The sequence below is a fragment of the Neopsephotus bourkii genome, unplaced genomic scaffold, assembly GCF_033783945.1.
Source record: "Neopsephotus bourkii isolate Nb327-2 ecotype Australia unplaced genomic scaffold, CSIRO-AGI_Nbou_v1 NB_580, whole genome shotgun sequence".
Taxonomy (NCBI): Eukaryota; Metazoa; Chordata; class Aves; order Psittaciformes; family Psittacidae; genus Neopsephotus; species Neopsephotus bourkii.
Window position 1 is genome coordinate 2142782 of NW_026901081.1, and position 25722 is coordinate 2168503.

General features: G+C 44.3%; 1 protein-coding gene across 1 annotated transcript in view; it reads right to left on the minus strand.

The window, feature by feature from the left end:
* Nucleotides 1-22463, minus strand: part of GUCY2F (guanylate cyclase 2F, retinal) — a 44206-nt gene extending 21743 nt beyond the window's left edge. The window contains exons 1-10 of the mRNA XM_061351326.1: nt 21547-22463; nt 18635-18936; nt 16046-16400; nt 11298-11382; nt 7839-7935; nt 6950-7084; nt 5852-5932; nt 4538-4714; nt 3459-3615; nt 1951-2100 (exon numbers count right to left, since the gene is read on the minus strand). Of these exons, the coding sequence (XP_061207310.1) occupies nt 1951-2100; nt 3459-3615; nt 4538-4714; nt 5852-5932; nt 6950-7084; nt 7839-7935; nt 11298-11382; nt 16046-16400; nt 18635-18936; nt 21547-22279 (2272 nt within the window). The 5' untranslated portion in view covers nt 22280-22463. The remainder of the gene's footprint in view (nt 1-1950; nt 2101-3458; nt 3616-4537; nt 4715-5851; nt 5933-6949; nt 7085-7838; nt 7936-11297; nt 11383-16045; nt 16401-18634; nt 18937-21546) is intronic.
* Between the last annotated feature and the right edge of the window lie 3259 nt (nt 22464-25722).

Genomic DNA, 25722 nt, shown 5'->3' on the forward strand with positions numbered 1-25722 from the left:
ACAGCCTGTGATGCTCCATTGTTAACTGGGAACCAATATGTAGGAGGTTGATGGGAATGGAGACAGTGGAAAGTATTTTAAGAAGGACAATTTGGATTCATAACAATGTCTGGGAAGTGACTCCCTATCCAGAGGTAAAATAAAGACTAACAAGGAACTGGGCTTGGGCTTTTAGACCTTAAGAAGTCAGTCCTTGAATCTGAAGGATTAGAGGGGAGTGAAGCTGCAGGTTTCATTGACAGCTGAAGGTTGGAAGATTGCGATGTCTGAACCCAACCCTGACTTCAATTTAGGCATTTCTTACTAAGAATATCCTGGAGGAAAAAGTGTTTTTTGTATGGTAAAACTATACCTTCCTGCTTAAAATAAAAACTCAAAGTGATTGTATTCGAAGGTTTCATTTTGCGTAGTGCAGAGCATTCAAATGGAGTGAAAACCACCCTCTTTCTGGCAAGAACCCTGCATTTCCACAGCTGTTACTGTGAGTACCCAAAGCTTTTCAGTGTTGACAGTTTACTTTAAAGCTCTTTGGCTCATCCCACCAATCTCCACCAGATGAACTAAACAAAGCACCTGGCCCAGATATTTCCAAGGGGCAGCCAAGAGGAAATGCCTTCCTCAGTTAGTTAAGTTCATGCCCATGAGTAAAAGCTCCTTGAGGATTAGAGTGCAGTGAGTAGAAATTCATCATGTTATCAGGTCAACACGATCCTCAACATGGGCTGGAGGTTCCTCAGGGAGAATAGGCGGGGGGACATCTGCTAATTACATCATAGGCTACATTAAAAGTCCAGCTCTGAATTACAGAGTGGGTTAATAATCCTCATCATCAGTCCAAATCATCATTGTCATTGCATTGCTGCAGCTGCTTGGCCTCAGTTTTTCAGGCAGATACGGGATAGCCATACCTCACCTACTGACTGTCCAATTTAAAACATATCGAGAATAGGATTTCACTGAAATCAGCCCATTTTTGATTGTTCTCTCTCCCTCCCTGTTCAAGTGCTTGTGACCTCACCCTGACCACAGTGTGTTTGCCCTTCTTATAGAATCATAGAATCATAGAATAGTTAGGGTTGGAAAGGAGCTTAAGATCATCAAGTTCCAACCCCCCCTGCCATGGGCAGGGACACCTCGCTCTAAACCATATCACCCAAGGCCTCGTCCAACCTGGCCTTGAACACTGCCAGGGATGGAGCATTCACAACCTCCCTGGGCAGCCTATTCCAGTGCCTCACCACCCTAACAGGAAAGAATTTCCTCCTTATATCCAGTCTAAACTTCCCCTATGTTATGTATGCACAACATGGTTTGAAGTAAGATTGCACCGTGAGCAGTTCCTAAGGAGTTCACCTATTTGCTGTTTCTGATAAAAGCCACCTTATATAGAAGTCAGTGATGTATCACTTTGGATACATCAAGTTACACCAAGAACCTTTTTCAATGGAGAAGTAATTAAAGAATAATAGATGGACAGGCGGATAAAATAGGATGCTAATGAGGGGTCCAGCTCAAAACTCTCAACCTCTATGACATGCAGAAAAGGGCTGAAGAATGGGAAGTCAAGATGTTTCCAAGCTGTGGGAAGCCAAGGATTTTCGAAGCTAGAGGAAATTAAGACATCAGATTTCACTCCACACTGCGATGAAAAGTCAAAGTTTGGACAGGGAACTGGTGCTGCTGCTATAGCCTCACTGCTGGCCAGATCTGAAGCATCTTAGGGGTACCCAGAGCCCGAACCCCATTGATAGCACTGATGAGTCAGTGTACCAGAACTACACATTTTGATGTTCATTATGGATATTTTGTCAAAAACAACCTTTTATCACTGAGAAAGGTTGTGAGACTGGGACATTATTTCCATTCTAAGGTTTTACCCAAGGGGCTTGGCCAGAACTTTTATGAGCACTCTGTGTAAAGCCTTACAAATGTACTGAAATGGTGGCCTACCTTCAGCTGAGAGTTCTGACATGCAGTATGGTGGACCCCGAACAACCACTTCTTGTAGGATGATGGCAAAGCTGTAAATGTCCCCTTTGAACGTGCCCTTTCTGCGCATGTCCGGGTCCCTCAGCAGCTCAGGAGCTGTCCAGAGCAACTCTAAAAGATTCAGGAGCATCAGGTTTCTTACACGCGAGCTCAGACTATGGCAAATTAGGTGCTTAAATGAACACTTCATTTCAGTCATATGAGGAAAGGCTGGAACATACTTCATTATTTACTGGATCAAGTCCTCTATTTCTTGGGAGGTCTTAGAAATACTAAACTTCCATCCTGACAAAACATTTGGATTTTCCAAATTTCACTCTATGTTCTAGAAATTTATTGATATACAACGACTTATATCCTATAACACCAGCCCTGAGCCTCAACATAAAACATCTTCTCACCATTGCCAAAAGCTTCAACACGTTTTATTGCTTGAAAACATCACTCAGACAAAACTTTGGCACTGAAGCCTGGATTTCTTGCCCCTGTTGTTGCTCTTCCACAAAGCAACACTTCATAAAATATTTTCTGTAATTCTTCTTAGATGGAAGTGGTTTCTGTAAAAGCAGTTTGTGGCAGTCTGAAACACAATCAGTCTTTATAATCCCATAGTTCAAGTGGTGACAGGCACAGTTGTAAAACATACCCAGCTTCATCAAGAAATAAATCTTCAGACTGCAATATTGTTACCCAGGTAACTGTGCATTGTGAGTAATGGGAATAAAGAACATTTTAGCTACTGCAATATATATCACTTTTGTAAAGGAGGAGGAGAAAGTCTTCTGGCAACTGTCCTATCTGAGACACTGGGAATGTGTAGGAATCAAATCCTGAGACAGAGGGATTGGAATGCTACATACTACTTGAAACCAGGTTTCAAGAATGAACTAGGATACCAGAGGAATCCCAAGGCAATGGCCAGGTGAAAGAAACCCTGTCCAATTCTCCAAACCTGGTGCCATGAAATGCTGTCTTAAGTGGTGGGAATGTCATTGGGCAGCCTTTGGTGATTGGCATTGGACCTGTTTCAAAGAGACCTGTATCATCTTGTGTCTCAGATAGCTTAATTTTACAAAACAGAGCTCTTTGTACTTAGGTTAACCTAAAACTTCAAATATAGGGTTGGGGCTGAGGATGTAAAGCCAGTTCTGCCAGTCACAGACATTCAGGATTGATAAGACTTCAGGGTCACTTAAGTCCTTTTCCAAATCCAACAAGTTTAAGTTCATCACTGCTTGCAATAAAATCCTTTTTCCTTGCCACGACACTCTGCTATTCACTTCACTTTCAGGAAGTGTGAAAAATGCTTTGCTTGTCCTTTCCTGTAACAATGCATTTTATACAGGTAACTAGATGTTGTGAGATTGAGCACATAAATCCTTATTTGGCGACTGGCCTGCAATTGCATTAGGACATGTTAAAGCAATAGATGAATATATCTAAAACAAATATTTCATTATGGCACCTACCTTCTGGGGGTGGTTGAATATATGGGCATTTCTGTGCTTCTAAGAGCTCATTATAACCATAGTCAGTTATCTTCAACACAAAGCGGCCATCCACAACACAGTTACGAGACTTGAGACGTCCATGGGCAAAATCTCGGTGATGCAAATACCTGATTCCCTATGAAACGCAGAAAAGATCAAGGCTATTACTTAAGAATTATATTATCCATCTATCCATCAGCATTCAGAGACAGAAGACCAAATTGTCACCCTATACAGCATCAGAAACAGCATTGACTTTGTCAGATGCAGTCATGATCAATGCAAGAAATTATGGGAAAAGTTCAGAAGTGGATTAGGAATGAGAATTAGGTTCACTGCACCCTAAAGTAATACTGGAAAGGACTTCAGGAGTAGTCAAATGTCTCCATCTATAGCCCTAGGACTCACTGCACTTGAAAGTTGTACTTTGAGACAAGGTTAAGAGGGTGGGCAAAGTGGTACTCAATGGTTAGGTCAAGGGAAACCATTAAGAGCCTGATGCCTTTACCCAGCTCCCTCAAGGAGGATAAGAAGGCTCATCATGGGCTGTAAGAACAATGCTGGCAGTCTACCATCTGTAGGCCACCTGTCCCAGATTGGTAGTTCACCATTAGGGGCATAAAAACATATGGGAGATGACTGGAAGTGTGTGAACACTCTTTTGATGTGACTGTATGTGCAGCCACTATGTTTCAGAGGATGGATATGATTTGATTCTATGCTGGATGTATTTTTTATTTATGACAAGAAGGAGCCTTTGGTACTTACGAATTTGTCACCTATTTCTGTGTTCTAAGTGATCACTTCTAGCCTGATGTGTAATTTTAACCTCTTATCCTGCTGCTTGGATATAGTTCTATTATCCCAAATAGTGCTTTTCTCAGATGGTAAAAAAAGAAGACCAAGAGGTCTCCATTAAAGACCCTGTATACCAGAATAATTACATTCACACTGGTTTTCCCTGCATTCCTATAACAATCCCAAAGTCCTGGATAAAATAACTATGTCAGTGTAAAAGCCACATGCAGGTCCTGCCTCAGCAGCAGCAGTGGATTTACTTTAATTAGATCCATGACGAGAGAGGACTTGAACATCCAATCCAGCTTCATATCTTCATTCTTCAGCAAGTCCTCCAGGCTTCCTCGGGAGCAGTACTCTGTCACTATGGCAAAGATGCCACAGTCAGAGAAAAAGCCCAGGAACAGATTCACATTTTCATGACGCAGATGTTTCATCTGAAACAAGACAAGGGATCACAGCAAGACCGAGTCAGACAGGTACATTTTGTTCTTAAAACCTAGTTCTTTATATCATTAGATGCCCTTATCGTTGTACTACCAAACAGTTCTGCACACAATGGAGAAGAAAATGTCTTTGCTGCTTACTTTCAACTATCTTACATCTAAGTTTTCCTTTTCTTAGCCTATCCATTAAGATAAAGAAAGCAAGACAGCAAAAGCAAACTGAAGAGAAATTTGTTTAAGACAAGCTGGATTGGATCTTCCACTAGGACAAAATGGTTTCAACTGGGGTAAACTGAGTTCAGCACATGGAGTCTTGCTCCAGCTTTGATATGGTCTGGAAAGCAACACCACGCCTGGAGGATCCAAAGGCATCAGTGTTGTCTTTGGAAACATGCCCTACTAAATCTAATATATTTATATATATAAAAATGCCACTCCTATGTTAGCAATAGCTGCCAATGACTAATGGCCTTGAATCTGGAAAATAAATATATTTGCTTGTCATTTAGTTATAATAATAAAATTAAAGACTAAAAGTAAAACTTCTAACATCTTAGCTGGAGACACAAAAATCCCAGAGAAATGCACGATCATGCTTATGCCACACTGACAACTAAGAGCACATGAAAATAGCTACCAGTGCATCACCCTGCCCTGACACAGGCAGGGATGATTCCCTCCAAACTGCTCTGCTTTTGCAGACAAGGTCACTTAAAGGACTCCTTGTCCATTCAGCATTGCACCAGCTTTGACATGGGTAGGTCCAGGGTGGGTGCTCTGCAAGCTGCTGCCTATGACACATGGGTCATTGGTAAGTCAAATGCAATCGTGCGTGGTCTGTTCCACCAGATTTCACAGGGCAAGACTCACAGACAGCCAAGATGTTTGATTCAGTGAATAAACAGGAGATAAGGAGAACAACAACATGCTGCAGTCACCAAAAGTCGAGTCCAAGGTCAGGCTGGGCAGACCCATGGGCGACATGGTGTAGTGTGAGGTGTCTGCCCATAGCAGGAAGTTGGAACTGGATGAGCTGAAGGTCCTCTTTAACTCAAACCATTCTATGATTCTATGAGAAGTCCCCCAAGCAACCTTCCCTCCACACACCCCACAATCCCCTGTTCCTACCTTCCTCAAGATGCTGGTGGAGCTTTGACGCAGATGGTGAGTTGCTCCCATCTTGAACTTTTTCAGCCATACCCAGTCTCCCTGTCCACAATACAATGGGTGAATGATAGAGGAAGTCTTTGATCAGCAAATAATACTGGGACTTGGGTCTGAATTTCAGATCCTTCACTTTGAAAGTGGTTGGGTATTTTCAGTGTTCTTGGCAGTGGATGCTTTCTATGCTGCACCCAAATAAGAATATCCACAGCAAACCCCCCGAAACATAGGGCAAGGCAGGACCTTCGTCTGGATTAGAACTTCTTACCTGGAAGGTTTATTTGTATCTGATAAACAATGATAAATTGATTAAAAGGTTGAACAGAGAAGCTGTGGCTGCCCCATCCCTGGCAGTGGTCAAGGCCAGGTTGGATAAGACTTGAAGCTACCTCATCCAGTGGAAGGTGTCCCTGCCCATGACAGGGAGCTGGAACTGGATGAGCTTTAAGGTCCCTTCCAACACAAACCGGCGTGGGACTCTATAACAAAGGAAAGTAACTCTCTCCAGAGCTTCTCTCTGACATCAATGACCCAGTTTATTTTGCTCTTTTTTTCAGGAAAAATTGACAAGCCATTTTTTTCCAAAAGCTGCATTTTTAGGAAAGAACTGATGGATGGGGTGAGTTTTCTTGGCCATTGCCTCTGCTTAAACACTTTACAGTCTTACTGGCACAAAGGGGAATTTGCTACCCTTTATTCTGTGTGTATGGATCCTTGCCTTGTAAGAAAGGTCCTTGTTGGAGATGCTACCACCTAAAGCCTGTTTTGTAAGAAAGATGCTTCATGGCGCCTTTAGGTGGTGATATCTCTAATAAGGACCAGACCTGGAAATGCTACAGATGGATGTTGAATACCACCACCCCACACGCCCCCAGGTATGAGGGTGAGGGTTGAAGTAGAGTCACCTTAAACACTGCTTAAGGGTAACTTATTTTCACCCTTAAGGTCCATCAGCAGCATTCCCATGCTGGGACCTACAGTACTGCAGCCCAAGACTTCCCTCCCTTGAGCAGCTCAGTGGACAGTAGTGGTGGGAGAAGGCTGCCTGAGGTCCTTACCTACCTCATACAGAGCCACATTGGAGGTTTCATAGGTGGCAGCTTCACTCTTCAAGGAGGAGGAGCGGGTTATGGATTTCAGGCTTCTGCCATCTGCTGCTATGCTGTTTGCTTCAGTCAGACTGTCCAAAGTCATCCTCTGGAAGGCAAGAAAAGCAGGTGTAGGACAGTTACCACCTCTGGATGTAACCCTCTCCTCCAGCTCTGCCTCTGGCCATACATTCACCCATGCTAGCAGCCTCCCAAACTTCCCATCTCAACCCTCTCAATACCTCTACTGGTCAACCCTATGAGGGTGAAACACTACAGCAGCACTTCAGGTGATGGAAATGCTGTGGACTGGGGGAAATAGCAGACAAGGTAGGTGTCCCTCTGAATAAGGCACAACGAAGTGTCTCCTTTGGCATAGGCAAAACATAGGCAAAGGGATTGCTCCACAGCAGTCCGTATCATTGGTGTGGTCCTCATCTATGCCAAGTAACACCCTCCCAGGAGATGCCCAGCCCTGGGCAGGATCCAGCACAGGCCAGGAATGGTTCCCAATAAGTAATTCAGATGCAGACACTTTATTTTAGAGGGCAAGATGGTTCAGCTGTATGGACATGAGCTATGCTGCACCATCCAACCTCAAGAACAAAGAATAGGGCCTGGTTGGTAGAATAAAAGCAATCAAGGGTATTATTTTACATCATCATAGCAGCTCTGACACTACATGTGCATCTAACCTGAGACTCAAAAGCACTCTGCATGTAGGAAATCTTCTGATATACAGGGGAAAATGAGACATGGAGAAGTGAAGAACTTTGCCAGAGCTTCTTGGGTATGAAAATGCCAAACAGCAAACCTGGTTTTGAGGGTCCCACCAGGTTACTTACAGGAGTGGAAGGTCTTACCTTTTTCTGTAGCTCGGGGTTGATGAAGGTGAGGTCATCCAAGGTCAGTATGATCTTGTTAGGTCCCCTGAATAGCTGGCTGTTCAAGATACTGTGCCTGCAAGATTTGGTAAGTCACAGTTAACATTTGTAGGTAGTGACCAGTTTACACCACCGCTAAGTCCCCCACATCTGCCTTCCCTCAGTATTAAGTGGGAGTGGGGATGGGCATGGGTGAAAGCAATAGGCAAGTTATGATGCCCTGACTTGGATCGAATCCCTCTGAGTTAAGAGTTATCCAATTCACACACTACAAATGCTATCATCTTAAAGGGCCAACAGGTGCCTTGAATTAATCTGGTTACAAATATGAATCAGATGTGTAGGTAATGCTTACTTTGCCTTGCTCAGTTTTATTTTTCCTAACTCAAATTATTCTCCATTAGAAAAGAATAATAAGTTTTGTTACAGCAGCCAATGTGCCTGGTGAGCAAACAGCTCTCAGGCACACCAGCTTTTCTTAAGAACTGAAACCAAACCACAGGTAACTTCTAAAAGCAGCCTGAACACAAGTTACCATCAAAATATGCTGTTTAAATCTCTATATTGTAGCATGGTAAAGTAATGCACACAGCAAAATACCTCCTTGTAATGACTACGAGCTCATAAAAAGGAAAGCTACAAGGGGATGAACAGTTGGCTGTGCATAGTATAGTGCAATGCAGCCTGGGAGTCTTAGAAACAGTAATGCTGAACCAGTGCTGTTTCTCTTGGTCAGGAATAATTAGATCAAGAAGACCATGCTGATTCAGACCTACTTCTTCCAGGACCTGAGCCAGATGGGATGTCTACCACGCACTGTGTAACACAGACAAATGTGCTCCTGGCATCTCCACAGGATGCTGTGCCCATTTTCCAAGGGATGACTCTCTGCATTCCTTGATAGACTATTAGATTTGCAGAATTGCCACAGGCAAGAAAGTTCAGTATAGTCATCAGACCAGCAAAGACACTACCTGCTGCTTGACTGCATCATTCTACTTTCCCAGCTTCTTTATAAGAAGAAACCACGAGAAATGGTGCGTTGTCAAGGACTACATTCACGGCATGGTATAAACAGATTGATGTCCACTTCATGCAAATCATTACTGAACATTCCAGAGTTCCTTTGTTAGTTTTTAGCTGCAATACATCTGACACTAATACCCAACACATGGCTATTCTAGGGACTCACAGAAGAGTCAGAATTCACACGCCATCATTCTGAACCCACTGTTTCAATGGATGTCAAGGTTTAACACTGAACACAAAGCACACTACATGTATTAGACAGTCATAAACTCATCAGGCAGGAGCAGAGAGAAGGCAAATGAAAGCTCTTCCATTGCTCTCCATGTCATTCTTTTTGTTTAAGGAACTTTGGTTACAGTATAGTACCTCTGATCTGCACACACCTAAGATTTTTCCTGATGAAAAGGATGCCTTTTGCTGGCTGCTGTAAAGGGAATCCAGTAAAATATCCATACATCACCACAATTCACTTTTCTAATGTATGTGTCACTCTGGGCATTTTATAAGAGCACAGACAGCTTTTTGGAGTCCAAGAATCTTGGCCATATAATCACAGGCATCACTTGAGGCAATTTTGATAACCTTTCTCTAACCACATTGCCACCCATCTTATCTCCATGCAGAAAAACTCATCACTTATGTACCTTTCACCTATCCACCTGAAAACCTTGCTTGGCCAATCACATCATCTCCCCCAAATGTGGAGGAAAGCATCCCTCTGCCGAAAGCAAAGCACAGATTGTGGAGCAATTCATTTAAGGTCATGCAGCAGATCCCTGGCAGACCTAAGACCAGAGCTCCCACATTTGAACTCAGACCATGCTGTGGTTTAAATTTAGTTCCAGACATGCCCTTCCCTCATAAATAATTGTCTGAGTCATGCTAGACTTCTTTTCTTCTCTTGCAGACAGCCGCACATCTTTATTTACTACTGAGCCTTCCCAAGAACAGTCTGGTACTTGTGGAACAGCTTACAAGTAAAGTAGGCAGAAAGATTGTCTTCTATTTACTTAATTGCAGAGGCTGGTGGCCAAAGGAATAGAGCAGGGTTTTAAAGTGCAGATGGATGGAGCAACCTCCTCAGTGCCTGCAATTAAAAGATATCAGAAGCAGCTGTGTGTCATAAGGGAGAAAGCTGTTTGGGGTGTTGCTTACTGGGTGGCCTGATATCATCTGGGTTAGGAGGGGTGATTCAGAAGTGGAAGGAAAACACATTCTGGGAAGAGTTGAGAGGCGAAGCTGTATGGGACAGTCCAGGAGCTTTGTTCTGCTGAACTCAGTGCTGCTGAGTAAATATGCCTTCTAATTTCAGTCATGTACCACATAGACATCAATAATGGGAGACAGATTACTCCAAAGGCTATTTTGGAGCAGATTACTTTAGGTTATGGCCATAGTGTCCTTGCTAAAGAGCAACCCATAGCTTCTGAACCAGCTAGATCATGCTGGATTATGTCTACCTTGGGTATAGAGTTAGGACACAGATGTGACCTATGCAACTGTTTGAAGGTGTCCCTTCCCAAGTTTCATTTGCTCCATAGATCCCATGCCCAGAATAACACAGATGCACTGTGGATGACCAGGGAGCTGGATTCCAGACCATAACAGGGAGTGAATCAGCTTGGTAATAAAGAGGTATCCTAATTAATTGCCCCAAACCCTCTCCAGAGATGTTCTCTTTCATTTTAGTACATGGAGAAAGTAAAGAGGGTGAGCCTAGGTGCTTCATGGAAAACAGGATTATATTAGGGACAGAAATCCAAGCAAAAATGATCTGGGTAAGGAAAAGACATTTAACACGTCAGCCCACTCAGTTTATACCTCACTGTTCTCAAAGCAGATTCTTGTCTTTGATTTGTGTGGCATCCTTTGCACCTCCAAAGTGATAGCCACCTTCTTAATGCTTCAGAGACATCATCTAGCTAATCCTCCCAGCAACAGACTGCAATCCTCTTCCAAATGTGGACTGGTTTAAGGGTACAGTGGCTGCTCCTGAGACTGCAGAACCAATTCCCACAGTGCTCAGGCCACTATCACTTAATAAGTTGAATTGGGTTTGCGTTTGGAGCAGAGGAAGAGTGTGAGGATCCTTCCCTGGGCAGGAAGGAGCTGCAGAGCCAATGTGTGATGAACTGATCACAACTCTGTCCCCCTGTACCACTGGTGGAGAGGAGGTAGAGCATTCAGGAGTGAAATTGAGCCCAGAAAGAGGGAAGGGTGGAGAGAAGGTGTTCTATGATTTGTTTTTATTTCTCATTATCCTACTCTGATTTGATTGGCAATAAATTAAACTGACTTCCCCAGTGACCACAACCAAGCCTGCTATGCATTCACAAACTAAACTGCTGGCTAAAGCCTCCAGCAGAAACTAGAAGTGACACCAAACCAAAGAGGTCCTGTAATTCTCACCTGATAACAGAAGCCAGGCCCACAGAAAGAAGCACCAGGGCAAATATCACCATTACTCCCAAAATGATGACTTTAGGCTCAATTCCTGTGCAAAAAGGGGAAAAGAAACAGTGAATTAGAAAATGCCCTTCACTTAGGCAATAATATTGCAAATATATCAGTATCAGACCATTTGACTACAAAGTCAAATATTCAGCTGGGAGAATGATAGAAAACAGGTGTTTTGATGAGAAACTTTACATGAGAAGGACATGGAGCTGTTGGAACAAGTCCAGAGGAGGCCATGAGGATGAGCAGGAGCTGAACAGGAGTATGGAGACAGGTTGAGGACACTGGGGCTGTTGAGCCTGGAGAAGAGAAGCTGCATGGAGACCTCAGAGCAGCTTCCAGTGTCTGAAGGGGGCTACAAAGATGTTGGAGAGGGACTCTTCATTAGGGACTGCAGTGACAGGACAAGGGGTAATGGGTTAAAACTGAAACAGGAGCAGTTTAGATTGGATATAAGGAAGAAGTTCTTTACTGTGAGGGTGCTGAGGCACTGGAATGGGTCGCCCAGGGAGGTTGTGAATGCTCCATCCCTGGCAGTGTTCAGGGCCAGGTTGGACAGAGCCTTGGGTGCCATGGTTTAGTGTGAGGTGTCCCTGCCCATGGCAGGGGGTTTGGAATTTGATGATCTTAAGGTCCTTTCCAACCCAAACCATTCTGTGATTCTATGACTTCAAGTACTGTAATTATGTATCTCCATGCACTCTTTACTATACCAGCCCTGGCGTGCTGAATCAGTGGGAAAACAGCTTTTTCTTCAAGTAAATAAAGCCTGGATTCACAGGGAAGTATTTTCCTTTAGAGGCAGCTTCTGCAAAGTTCATAACTCCTCAACATTTGACCCTCTTCTCTCCAGGAACTGAAAGGCTGAAAAATCTTTATCATGTGAATCACCAGCCCATCTGGGGTTTTTCATTCCCTGCCACACTTTTCTAACTCTGGAAAGAGCAGAAAAGGAGGAGGAGAAGGTTGATGTTTTCCTCAATGGGCCCATCGACAGAGAGCACTGGAGATGGATACTTTGCTCATGAGTGTCTTTGCTAGAGAGCTAAGGAATGCCGACATGAGTGGATGAGCTAAATTCCAGTGGTAATTCTTTGCTGTCTCTGCCTCTTCTGTCTTCTTCTTTTTCTCCTTTAGTCTGTCTGTATTCAGAGATCCTTAAACACAAGGGAGCATGGAGAAATTTGGGTTGATGAAAGGTTCATAACTCTAGGTCACACTTGTACCTGAATCACACGCCTTTTATCAAACACTGACATCTAGAGCTCCCCAGCATTTTTGAAAGTGTGTGTCCGTTTCAGGAAAAAAAAAAAAAGAGCATTTTAGCTGATTTTTTTCTGCCTGTTTTGGACAAACTTTGTGCTTCAGCCCGGGGCCCCTGTCCCTGCCTGTTCTCACACATACACCGGCACAGGGTGCCCAGAGAAGCTGTGGCTGCCCCATCCCTGGCAGTGTTCAAGGCCAGGTTGGACACAGGGGCTTGGAGCAAGCTGCTCCAGTGGAAGGTGTCCCTGCCTGTGGCAGGGGTTGGAACTGGATGAGCTTTAAGGGCCCTTCCAACCCAAACCAGGCTGGGATTCTATGATACTAAGATTCAAGGTAAGAAGTTACTGCTTTCATGCACCAGCCTGTATAGTCCTATAGACCTCCTTCTGAGGAGAAATCTGGCCATAGTAGGGTAGATACTTCATACACATTTCTCCCCCTCCCAGACAATGTGGATGTGTGTCCTGGGTTCAGCAGTAGCAGCCATTTTTCTCCTTCTTAGTGGCTGGTGCAGTGCTGTGGTTGTGACTTTCAGCGCTGATAACACCGATGTTTTTAGTTACTGCTCAGTAATGTGTACTCTGAGCAAGGACTTTCTGAGCCTCATGCTCTGCCAGGCAGGAGGGGAAGCTGGGAGGAAGCAGAGACAGGACACCTGACCCAAACTGACCAAAGAGGTATTCCATACCACAGCATGTCATGCCCACTGTATAAACTGGGGGCAGTTACCCGGCAGGGCTAGATCACTGTGCGGTCAGGCTGGGTATCGGTCGGCGGGTGGTGAGCGGTTGTATTCTCCTCCTTTGTTATTTCCCTTATCATCATTATCATTGGTGGTAGCAGTAGTGTTTTGTGTTATACCTTAGTTACTGGACTGCTCTTATCTCAACCAGTGGGAGTTACATTCTTTCTATTCCCCTCCCCATCCCTCCAGGAGCCTGGGAGAAATTCTCCTGCTTATTCCCACTGCATACGATAAGCCACAAGAGTTTGGCCACACTTTAGAGGACTCTAAGGCAATGTGGCACTTGAAAGGCAGCGCAGAAATCCAAGGAATAGCAAATGGTGTCTCTCTGAGCATGTCCTTTGCTGAAGTAGGGGCACAGTTACACACCAGGACATGAGGAAACACAGCTGGAAAACGTTCAAAGTCCATCCAATTTCATTCAGTGACACAGCATCTGGTAACCTGAGATTGAGAGCTGGTTGGAGCACAGCATTCACTGGGATGAATGAGAGACAATAAAAGGACAAGAGGAGTAAATAAATAAACACCCTGATAATCAAACCTGAAGGAACAGGAGATAGTGAAGACAATATCAAAGACCAGGGAGCTCATGTCAGTGATGGATGGGCTATTGCAGAGACCATGCAAAGCCTTGAGGAAGCTCTGAAAGAACTTTATAACTAATCAGAAGGGAAAGGAAGGTTATCATGGGCTCATGGGAAAGAGCAAGTTTAGAGAATACTTTAGGGCACTTGTAGGATTGTGTTAAACTCATGAGGGGATGCTTTAAGTGAACTGTAGAAGGGGACTTCCCCTAAACCTCCCATAGAAGTATGTGAAAATTCTCATGGGACTTTTAGAGGAAAAGATGAAAATGGGGAAAGGGAGGGATACAGGTAGGTTGGGGATGCTCAATCATGGGATACTGGAGAGGATGTGAATGCTGGTCACACATATGCTGTGCATTTTTGCAGCCAAACCATGCATCTGATCATGGCAGTCTGCCCTACCTTCTTCTTAACCACTATGCCCATTTCTTGTTCTGTGTGAGTGTGCTTAGAGCCTGTGTGAGATGTTTGTAGACTTCACATCAACCCAGCCAACAGGTAAGATAGGGAGTTCTGAAGCCTATGACCCATCAGAGACCACAAGACCAGAGACCACCTCCTGCAGAGACCAAAGGGATTGAGAGCTGGCTATGGGTGAATTACAGGTTTGGACCATCTACCAATGGTATGTACATCTGTATGTGTGTAGGAGCTGGGGTTGTGAGATATGGAAGCAAGCTTGGGGCCTGATTAATTGGTGCATAAATAAGAACAGGATCATGCCATTTGTGTTATCCATGTCTCGGCAATGATGGCTGTGTGTAGTGGTGGTTTCAGATATGTTGCTTTCCTGTATGTGTTACTCTGTTGGGGACTGACTTTGGTGTACATGTACTGGAAACAACCTGCTCAGCCCTGCTCCTGATGGACTTTGGGTCAGGAACCACAGCTTGGCAGCCTGGCAGCTTCACATCCAGTCACCCTCCAAACCTAACTCTATACAAAGGCAAACCAAGGCCTGGATTTAATTCTAGTCATAAAATTTAGTCTCTGAAATATTAGTAATAATAATAAATTACCACTCCACTGAAAATGCCTCGAGCTTTACGCTTCTGTAAAAGTGTGACCATAAAATCTGATCTCTAAAAAGCAGTGATTTTTCCACAGACAGCAACGGGATGATAAATTGCTACTCCAGTCCTAGTTGTAGTGCTAAATTAGATATACGATAGCATCATATTTGTCTCTCCTATAGCTTGCCAGCTGCTGTGAGATCAGTGTATCTCCAGTTTTCATGGAGCAACGCTGATTTAAACCAGTTATGGCTGAGCCAAGGGGAATGATTTTCGCAGCTGCTGCATTAAATATTGTGTAGATGAGGTTAATTTTCTCTGTTAAATCATATCCTGGAACAGTAGGAGTAAATGCTCAGTGTTATATGTAAATATGTCAAGTGGAGGCTTATCCTACCCTGAGATGCTGGATTTCCTGTGGACTTTAAAACTGCACCATAGTTACCTCAAATTAAAAACAATAAGTAAAACCAGTGTCCAGCCTTGCAAACCTAGGAGGAAGCAGTTATCTCTGCCCTTAGGTCTTCAATTACCACCTCTGCTATCTACAAGTAGCTAATTATTTTGAGTAGTGAACATCATCCTTTCTTGATGAGGTGAGCTCTGATGATCCTTAAAGCTGCAGAGCTGACTGGGTAAAGAAGCTGGGGTTAACCAGGAGAGATGGTGAGAGCATCTGTTGCTGTGTGGTTCTTAGGCTGTCTTCAAATCCTCTTAGTGCCTTGTCCCTCAGAAGGACATGGACACAGCATTGGGTGGAGCCTTTGGCACGTATTGATTGCTATCAACATATCCAGGTGTTGGTTGTCAGACCTGGAAAACCCTTTCCAGCACACAACAGTGGCAAAAACCTTGTACAATCATAGAATATGGACCTAGCAAGCAATACGAGTCTTGTGAATCAACAGTGGGTTCTCTGCCTAGAACTCCCATTACAAACATGACTGGTCATCTTTGTAGTCATTTATTGAGTTTCGATGTTTCTCTTTGGGGAGCTCTAATTTAAAGGGGTTATAAGAAAAAAGATGAAAGAAACAAGCAGCATTGACCCAATGCCATTCAACCTTGCTTTTGTGTCTTGCTTACCTCCAGTGCAGAGGACATCTGGATCAAACCAACAGCTGGAGTCTGGCTTGGGTAGAGTTTCTCTGGGAAAGTGGATGTCCCGACCTAAGGACATCACAGAGTCTGAAGACATATCCAGCAAGTGGGTTGCGAAGAGCTGGTTCCCATGACCGTCTGTGTCCAGTATCACATAGCTGCTCAGCCCTTTCCCACAGTGGTCTGTCTCTACCTGGTGACTAAATCCAGGGAAACTCAAGTTTTTTGTGTGCTGAGCTATGTTAGCTCCTGAGACTCTGGCTCCTTTCCTCCGAGCACTGTCAATAGCCATTGCCATGAAGTAAAAGCCATCATAGATTGTCCCAAAAAGAGGAGAAACCTGGGAATACAGGAGAAATTGAGGTCAGGATGTTGACAGCCTTTGATTTAACACTTGTGACAAAATAATGTCCCACTGGTTAAGCTGTAAACTCAAGAACTGAGACCTCTGAGCATTAAGAGTTCACAGAGTAATGGGTCTGAAGAATCTTAGATTGAAGGTGGCTTGTGGGAGCTACTGGGGTTAACACTATCTATGTGTGACTTTGAATATCTGTCTTTTCTTATGGTTGCTTCCCAAAATAGAATTTGAAACTGTTTCTAACTCATGTAAAATTGCTTTATCAAGGGAAGAACCAAGACTCTGAACCTGATGATCAGCTGGCATTTTAGCACAACCTGCCTCAAAGACCTATGTTAAAACATCTACAGATAGAAGATCAAAGTCAGAGGCTCACCTCCCTACCCAGGTAGGAAAAGTGTCATACCCAAAGGATTGGTCCTCTTTGCCAGCACACTGTTTATTCCTAAGATGTAGAAATCACAGAATCATAGAATCATAGAATAGTTAGGGTTGGAAAGGACCTCAAGATCATCAAGTTCCAACCCCCTGCCATGGGCAGGGACACCTCACACTAAACCATGGCACCCAAGGCTCTGTCCAACCTAGCCTTGAACACTGCCAGGGAGGCAGCATTCACAACCTCCTTGGGCAACCCATTCCTGTGCCTCAGCACCCTAACAGGAAAGAATTTCTTCCTTATAACCAATCTAAACTTCCCTTGTTTGAGTTTTAAACCATTACCCCTTGTCCTATCACTACAGTCCCTAATGAAGAGTCCCTCCCTAGCATCCCTATAGGCCCCCTTCAGATACTGGAAGCTGCTCTGAGGTCTCCACGCAGCTTCTCTTCTCCAGGCTGAACAGCCCCAACTTTCTCAGCCTGGCTCCATACAGGAGGTGCTCCAGCCCCTGATCATCCTCGTGGCCTCCTCTGGACTTGTTCCAACAGATCCATGTCCTTTTTATGCTGAGGACACCAGAACTGCACACAATGCTCCAGGTGAGGTCTCACCAGAGCAGAGCAGAGGGGCAGGATCACCTCCTTCGCCCTGCTGGTCCCGCTCCTTTTGATGCAGCCCAGGATACGGTTGCTTTCTGGGCTGCAAGCGCACACTGAAGCCGGCTCATGTTCATTTTCTCATTGCCCAGCACCCCCAAGTCCTTCTCCACAGAGCTTCTCTGAATCTCTTCTCTATCAGATCAAGCAGATCCACAGCAAACTCATTCTCTAGGGTACCACAGCCTTTTCTCCTTGTATTACTCCTTTCAATGATGGATTTGATTTTAAGAACCTATAACTTTCCCCTCCCCTAAAACACACACATGGTTTCCTTTCTAGTCACGTGGTCATTCACAGTTGGTAGATGAACATTGATTGCAGCCATATACTCATGATGTAATGAGGATTGCTGTTGGAAGCCATAGAATTTGACATCTGTGGTGGGATTCATTGATCAGATGTAGACACCTTTAATGAAGAGCCATGCACTCAATATAGTTAATCAGGGCTCTCATTATAGTGAAGGAGAAGAAATGAATGTTTTCAAGGCATGATTCATCTCCTCCTAAAGCAGACATCCATGCAGATCTCATAAATCACGCCTTCAAAATACTTGGAATTTTGAAAAGAACATAATGAGATTAAGCTCAGCTGAATCCTCCACCTTTTCCCAGATTCCCCAATTCCTGCAATGCCTGTAAGGTAGCAACTGACTTGCTTTTTCATAGGATTCTAGTGACATTTTGATAATTGTGCTGGCAAAAAATGACTTTGACAATAGTGTTAAGAATGAGGCAGCAACGATCCTAACCATTTCCCTCAAAAGCATCCAGTATTCCATTTGTCTGTTGCATCCTCCCATATTCTCAGGAGTGTGGACATCTTATTATGGCTCCTTACAAACTCCACAATCTTTACCCACCTTAGGAGACACCTCTTCAGCTTGGGCCTGCGGTAGTTAACATGTAGTAAACCAAATATGAGAGCCCCAGAGACAACCCTTTCCAATTGCCAGCATGGTCCTGCAGTTGAACCAACTGTGTCAGAATGCCAGCTATCCAGAAATATTCTTCCAAATGAACTCAGATCACATCCAAATTTCACCATATTCTTCTCAAAATAGAAGCATAGAGACTGGGTTATCTCTCTCCTGTACCTCCTCTATAACTATTGCTTGTCCTATGTCTCCTGTTGTCAGGTCCCAGAATAAAACAGGGAGAAAGGATATTTACCTGGGTGGCTTCAAAATCCGTGGTTATTTCACCGCTGATTTTGGCTTCCCTGAATGCATCATAGAAAGTCCTTTCTCCAGACTCCAGTGTGACAGTCAACACAGCATCGTATGCTTCCTGGAGCTTCTCGTCGTTATCAAAGATGCTGAATGAGTTGTTTTGGTAAGGAAGACTGTACAGCAAAGTGTCATATGGAACAAAGACGTATCTTCCATCTGCTAGTCCCATTTCCAGAGCTTTTGTGAGTAGGGTGGCCTGTTCCTCCCCTCCAATGAGCACAGAATGCATGCATAGGATTATAACTGAAACACAAGGATCACAGACAGTGTTGTTACTCCATTTGGGGTTTTCAATGCAAAATAGCTCCATACCTCCCCAGTAAAAGAGATGTCCGAACTGCTTATCAGGTCAGACTCTAGTGGTCCTATACCAGTGTTATGTGCTGAAGAAGTAGGGAGCTACACCAATTTTGACCAACCTCTGGAGGACTGCAATATCTAGCAAGGGAAGCTGTGAGCATCACCCATTCCTGGGGATATCCTGGGGATAAGGAGAACGGAAGAGAGATTTTGACAAAGGCGAGGCACAGGCTAACATAGAATCCATCATAGAATCATAGAATGGTTTGGGTTGGAAAGGACCTTATAATCACCTGGCTCCTGCCCTATGCCATGGCCAGGGGTGCCTCACATGATGGGTAGTTGTGGTCGTTGTTGTCATGGACTGAGAGACATGAGCACACCTTTTGTGTGCCCTGAGCTGACAGACACCACACAGTGCACAAGCTCTACTCATTCACTCTGTCACCATATGCACATAACACAGGACACTGTGTTATGTTTCAACATCTGGTGAGACCTCATCTGGAATATTGTGTCCAGTTCTGGGCCCCTCAGTTTAAAAAGGACAGGGACCTGCTGGAGAGAGTCCAGCGCAGGGCAACTAAGATGATTAAGGGAGTGGAGCATCTCCCTTATGAGGAAAGACTGAGGGAGCTGGTCTCTATAGTTTGGAGAAGAGAGATAGGGTACCATTAGTGTATATAAATATATAAAGGGGGAGCACGAGGATGGAGCCAGGCCTTCTCAGTGGAAACAATGAAGGACAAAATGGGTACAAATTGGAGCACAAGAGGTTCACTTAAACCTGAGAAGAAACTTCTTCTCAGTGAGGGTGACGAACACTGGAACAGGCTGCCCAGGGAGGTTGTGGAATCTCCTTCTGGAGACATTCAAAACCCGCCTGGACACGTTCCTGTGTAACCTTATCTAGGTGTTCCTGCTCCGGCAGGGGGATTGGACTAGATGATCTTTTGAGGTCCCTTCCAATCTCTAACATACTGTGATACTGTGATACTGTGATCTGGTCCATGCTCGGCTGTCCCAGAGCCGGTGTCTTTGCCTCCAAAATGCCATAGAGCCAATGTCTCCATGTCTGGTGGGGTGATAATGGGTGACTACAAAGAAGATGGAGACTCCCATTTTAATAAGGAGTCCCATGGAAAAGACGAGGGGTGAAGGGCACAAGTTACTCCTGGGGAGATTCCCACTGGGCACAAGAGGAAATTTTTCCCAAAGAGGATAATCAGCCCCTGGAATAATCTCCCCAGGGAAGTGGTGACTCCCCAGCACTGGACACTGTTAAGACTGGGCTGGACAGGGTGCTGGGCCATCTAGTCTAGGTCATGCTTTGCCAAGAAGTGTTGGACCAGATGATCCTTGAGATCCCTTCCAACCTGGTGTTCTGTGATCTTGTGATCTGAAAGACAGGTCTATCTATTTAACAGGCTTTCCAGCCTGCTCACTGGCCCTTCATGAAAGGAATCACTCCTGATCTTTCATCCAAGACAGCATTTCAAAACTCAGTCAGTGAAAGGATCAAAGTAGGGCAATGATGGGAAGCGAAGGTGCAAGGGACCTGCCTGCTACTAAACAAGGAAGGAGCAGGATCTCTACAGTAGCTGTGGTCTCTCCTTAGAAGAAAAAGAAACCTTGGCACAGCAGAAGCTGAAGTGAACAGGGATATTTTTCAAGTTGCTGAATTACAGGTACTTCTAGGCAGTGATTCACCCCATGCTATAGCAGAGAGCGTAAGATGGTCAGATGAATCATGTTTGATGAGGGACTGGTTCTCTCCATTGATTATGAAAGGAGTTTATCATCTCTAATTCACATGGAAACTGATGGTGATGAGATGAACCCACCCAAGATGGATCTGGACTCAAACATTGATTTGAGCACTGATACAACTCCCAGTTAGTCAGCACCTTGCTACCCTTGTTTGCCATTGACATGAAATTCATAAAGTCTTGGCTAAAATGCATCCTCATCTAGATTCACAGTGCTGCAGAGGTGTACACCCAGGATCAGAGCTCCATCACAGACTTCCTAACAAGGCTCTGAACCAGAAAAACTTGTTTTCTCAAGAGAAGATCATTCTTTACTGTTTGATGTACATCAGCAAGGGCCCTTTCACGGCTTTAGTTTGTGTTGTATAGCAGTGGATTTCACTTCTGATACCTCCCCTGAACACAGGTAGCAAGAACACAGCATCAAAGCATGATATTTTTGATAATCCATAATCCAAAAATCATAAATATAAAACCTTTCTCTAAATCCCTCTTTACATTTCATAGGGTCAAGAGCAGACACTCATCTACTAAACACTGGTTTTCCAAGCTGAACGCAGTCTTTCATGTTGTAGAAGACTACTTTGCCCTATGTCCATCACATACAAAATGCCCAGCATACTTTTACTTGAAGCCCTGGCTCTGTTAAGGTCAGAGACAAAAGTTCTGGCTTGACTTAAATGACTTCAAAACTTCATTCTCTAATTTCTGCTCATTGGATAACACTGCAGTCCTACCCTGGAGAAAAGAAAATGAAGAAAGGAAGGAGACTCAAAACACTTACTTTTAATGTTGTCAACTTCTTTAACCTTGTTCCAAGTGTCTTCAATGCCTTTTTCTCCTTTATGAATGGGTATGACAATGCCTACAGGAAGACCCTCGTTCCTGAGTGCACTCGCTAGCTTGCTGGCCGTGTCCATCCAAATATCCTCATTGGAAGCAATGATGCCAACATGAGCCCAGCTAAAATGTTTCATTATTGTAAACAAAACTCGGGTTGGAGAGGGCAGGGTCCTTGCAAATGTAGGGTGTTGGGTGGTGGAATCCAGTTTATAATTGATGCACGTCCATGAGAAGATGGCTTTATTCCAGTTTTCCCCGAACAGTGCGGCCACCTCACAGAAGCCAGGGTTCAGAGGGCCTATGAAAGCAGAGGAAAGCTTTCCAAAGTCAATGAATTTAACCAGAGCTCTCGGTGTCTCACATTCTTCTTCCAGGACCACATAATCCAGCCTGTGGCCAAGATCTAGTGAAGGATCTTTGGTTATTCGTTCCACTGCTAACCTGGCAGCCACGTGGGGCAAGGCTTTGGAAAAGAAGGGATCACAGCTCCAGGGTCCAAGCAGTCCAATTTTAAAGACAGAACAAAGTGCTGGAGAGCAAAGCAGGGTTATTCCCAACAGCAGCCACCAGAGAGCCTGGGAAAATGTCTTGGATGAATTGCCAGTGTTGAACTTACACGATCTAATGTGCCTTGACCAGAGCAAGCTGTTAGGACACAGTGGGAGCAATGACATTGTTTTACAGGTGGGTAGAGCTGCACTGAGTTCTTCGGGCAGCCAGGCAGTGCATTACCAGCAGCTGGAAGAAAAGTAGATTACATTTGCCTTCCTGCATACATATTTGTCCAGTGCATGTACATAGAGCTGAATCAGCCCCAGTTACACAACAGTTCTCAAGGTGCAAGTCCATGTGCCAAAGCCCTGCACAGACATGTGGATATGCACTATGTAGACAAGTGTCCATCCAGTGTCAGTTAAACATAGCATAGCCCTTAAATGCACACTTATATAGACTTTTTAAAGTGCTTTGCAATACATTCTGAAACCAGGCAGTGAAGAGTGAGTCTGCTTTGACTGCAACAGTAAACACAACTTATGGATGCACTATGGTTTGGGTTCTTTGGAAGGATAATTCCAAAATCACACAGGAAAAGAATGCAGATAAGGAAATAAATAGGTGGAATGCTCCAAGTCAGCATCTTTTGCCAATCCAAAATCCTCAGTGACTTTAGAACATGAATCAGAGCCCATATAAACATAAATACACACATTCATATAGACCCATACATACATATACTTAAAGATGCACAGAATCACAGAATGGTTTGGGTTGGAAGGGATCTTAAAACTCATCCAGTTCCAACCTCCTGGACACCTTCCACTAGACTAGATTCCTCAAAGCCCCATGCATCCTAAATCCTCCTGTTCATCATACTTGAAGTAAATCTGTGTACATGCATATGATTTTAAAACTGTCTGAAAAGGTTTTGGGGGGACAATTTGTAGCAAAGTCTCTTAAACCTGCAAAATGAAAGGTGGATAAACAGGAAATCACAGAATGAGGGGAAAGGAAGATTATGATTTGCATTTAGATTAAGAAATGTTAAATAACCATCAGGGTAAAAGCTTTGTGTTAAGATAGCCTTGGTTAAAGACTCGGAGCCGTAAGGTTTTGGGGGGATAGTAACATCACCCTTTACAGCCAGGCAAACAATTGCAAACCCACAACAGCTTCCTGCCATCTGCAGTGTCACCCTGTGGCTTAGGAAAGCTGCTGATTCAAGCAGGTTTGTGCTCTAAGATTAGCAGACCCTTTACACCAGCTTACCTATTCATCCCTGGAGAAGCATTTTGTCCTGGATCCTCAGCCACCGAGGCACGCAGCACCAAGCACCGCAGTGCAATGTGTGCTGTAAATGCACATACAGGTCCTCTATCCTGATGGAGAGAGGCCTCCAGAAGGGGCAACTCACCCGTGGAGCAGCTTCTCACCAGTGGCAGTGGCTGTCCTCTGACGTGGGTCCCATCTCAAGGATAGACGATGCATGGTCAGGTTCCCCTGCAAGTGCTCTTGGGTGCCCACCTCCTTTAACCTGATTGCATGGGCCACTCCAACTGAGTGGGTGCTCTGGGACCCTCCATGCCGTGTCAAAAGCTTCCTATGTCCCTTTTGTCAGGGCCATCCTTCTCCTTCAGGGTTTCATGACTTCAGGTACGTCCTCCCAAGCCCTTAGTTCCTCAATGAAGGTCTTGCAGAGCTCCAGGCTGCTTCACTCTGAACTGTCTCAGTGCAGAGATGTACTCACATCTAACAAAGTAATTGTAGGGATGGCATCTTAAAGCTCTGCCCTTGGATTAGTGGGATTTAGCTCCTGCGATCTGCCCCTGCAGAACAGCTCCTTAAGTCTCTCTGCACCACAGAAGGGATAGCTCCTCTTCAGCCCTATAAGCAGCAGAGACAAGAGCTATTTTAGGTTTGGGGTAAGCAGAATACTTGATTTTGGGCTTTATCATCCTGCTGATGCGTTACATTCCCCTTTTCCCTGTTTCTTCCTTGTACCCATCATGACACACACACAGCTTTATACACTTCGTTCTAATTCCCCTGAGTCTTCTAGATACCTCCCTATAGCTGAGTCCCCCAGTAAGCCTCTCCATACTCCTGAACACCTTTGCCCAGGGGAGCAGGCAATAAGACTCATGTGGAAAGACCTCACATGTCTCAATGCCTGTCTTAGCTAGGAAGCCCCTTGCAATAATTTAGCTGAGGCCACAGAAGCACTTGTGGTCTAGAGGGAATCATTTGTAATTCAGCGTTTTAGCAGTATTAACTTCAAATACATCATATAAATTACACACATCTCATTGGTGTGTGTATGTTCGGGAGCAGTTCTTCATGACTAATGATTGAGGGAAGCCACAAAGACTTTCAGATGCAGTGGGGAAAGCAGCTCTCACCATTCATCACATTAATTTCCTCCCATTCATTCATTTCCTTGCACGGCCTGGATCCAGGATGGTTCCTGGACACGTGATTCATTGAAGACTGGTACAGCTCAAGATAGTTATCAGGAATTACCAAATAGCTTCGCATTTGGAAAGTGACTCAAAGGCACGCTAACGTCAAGCTTAGAACACTGCTTTGCATGCTATGAGTGCGTTAGGTTTTGACACCGGGTTTTAATCAAACCATGGCATTCAATAAAGTTTTTGGAGTCTGTTTTTTGTTTAATTGCACTTAAAAATTTGATTTATCCATATACAAATACACCCACACCTCTATCTGTGTATCATATGCTCACTGCTATCTCATTTCTCTTGGTGTCGACAGTGGCACTGTACAGTTTAATTCCACTCAGAGCCAGCAATCGCAAGGTCTCCTAGAGTAGCTGCAAACTCACTTCTATGGGAGCGTGAGGTGTCCCTGCCATGGCAGGGGGGTGGAACTGAATGATCTTAAGGTCCTTTCCAACCCTAACTGTTCTATTATTCTATGATTCTATGTCCATAACATTAAAATCTCCTCTGTTGAGGGTCAGGCACCCAGCAATGGAAGATTGGAAAATAACCAACTTGGAGGTCTATTTATCAGGGTAATTACTCTGACCGTTAACGATTCATACTTTTCCATAGCCAAGTGGGTTGAAACCTTTATAATTTTCCCCCCTTTCCTTCTGCTTCTTATTTGACAGGGCAAGAAAAGACCCTCCTGCAACCAGGTAATGATAGTGTCAGGAATCCACCCTCCAAAGGAAAAGCTGATTATTCCAAATGGCCCCAAATATCTGCCCCATGCTCAGGCTGTGCAGGACTGGGGGTAACATTCCTACTTTTGCAAAAGGAGTCCTGGCACTGCCTGATTTGCCTTATTAATAGCAAGCAAGGTAAATTAAGCAGCCGAGGCAAAGAATAAAAGGTGTTATTAAGGTAATTCATCTGGCTGGAATTAGCATTAAGGTTTAAAACCTTGTGTATGCCTCCAAACTTTGCTTTTCTCTCACCTCTTCAGCTCATCATTCCGGCCACAGCCACATCACAGAGCAAAGATCTCTTTGTAATCCCGTGTTACCTGCACACCATCAGATCAATTCCCAGCGCTCTGCTGTACTCACTGGATTGATAGATGTGTGTGTCTGTATAGACGTAACATTTCCCACGGGCAGGTTAAGCCACAGCTG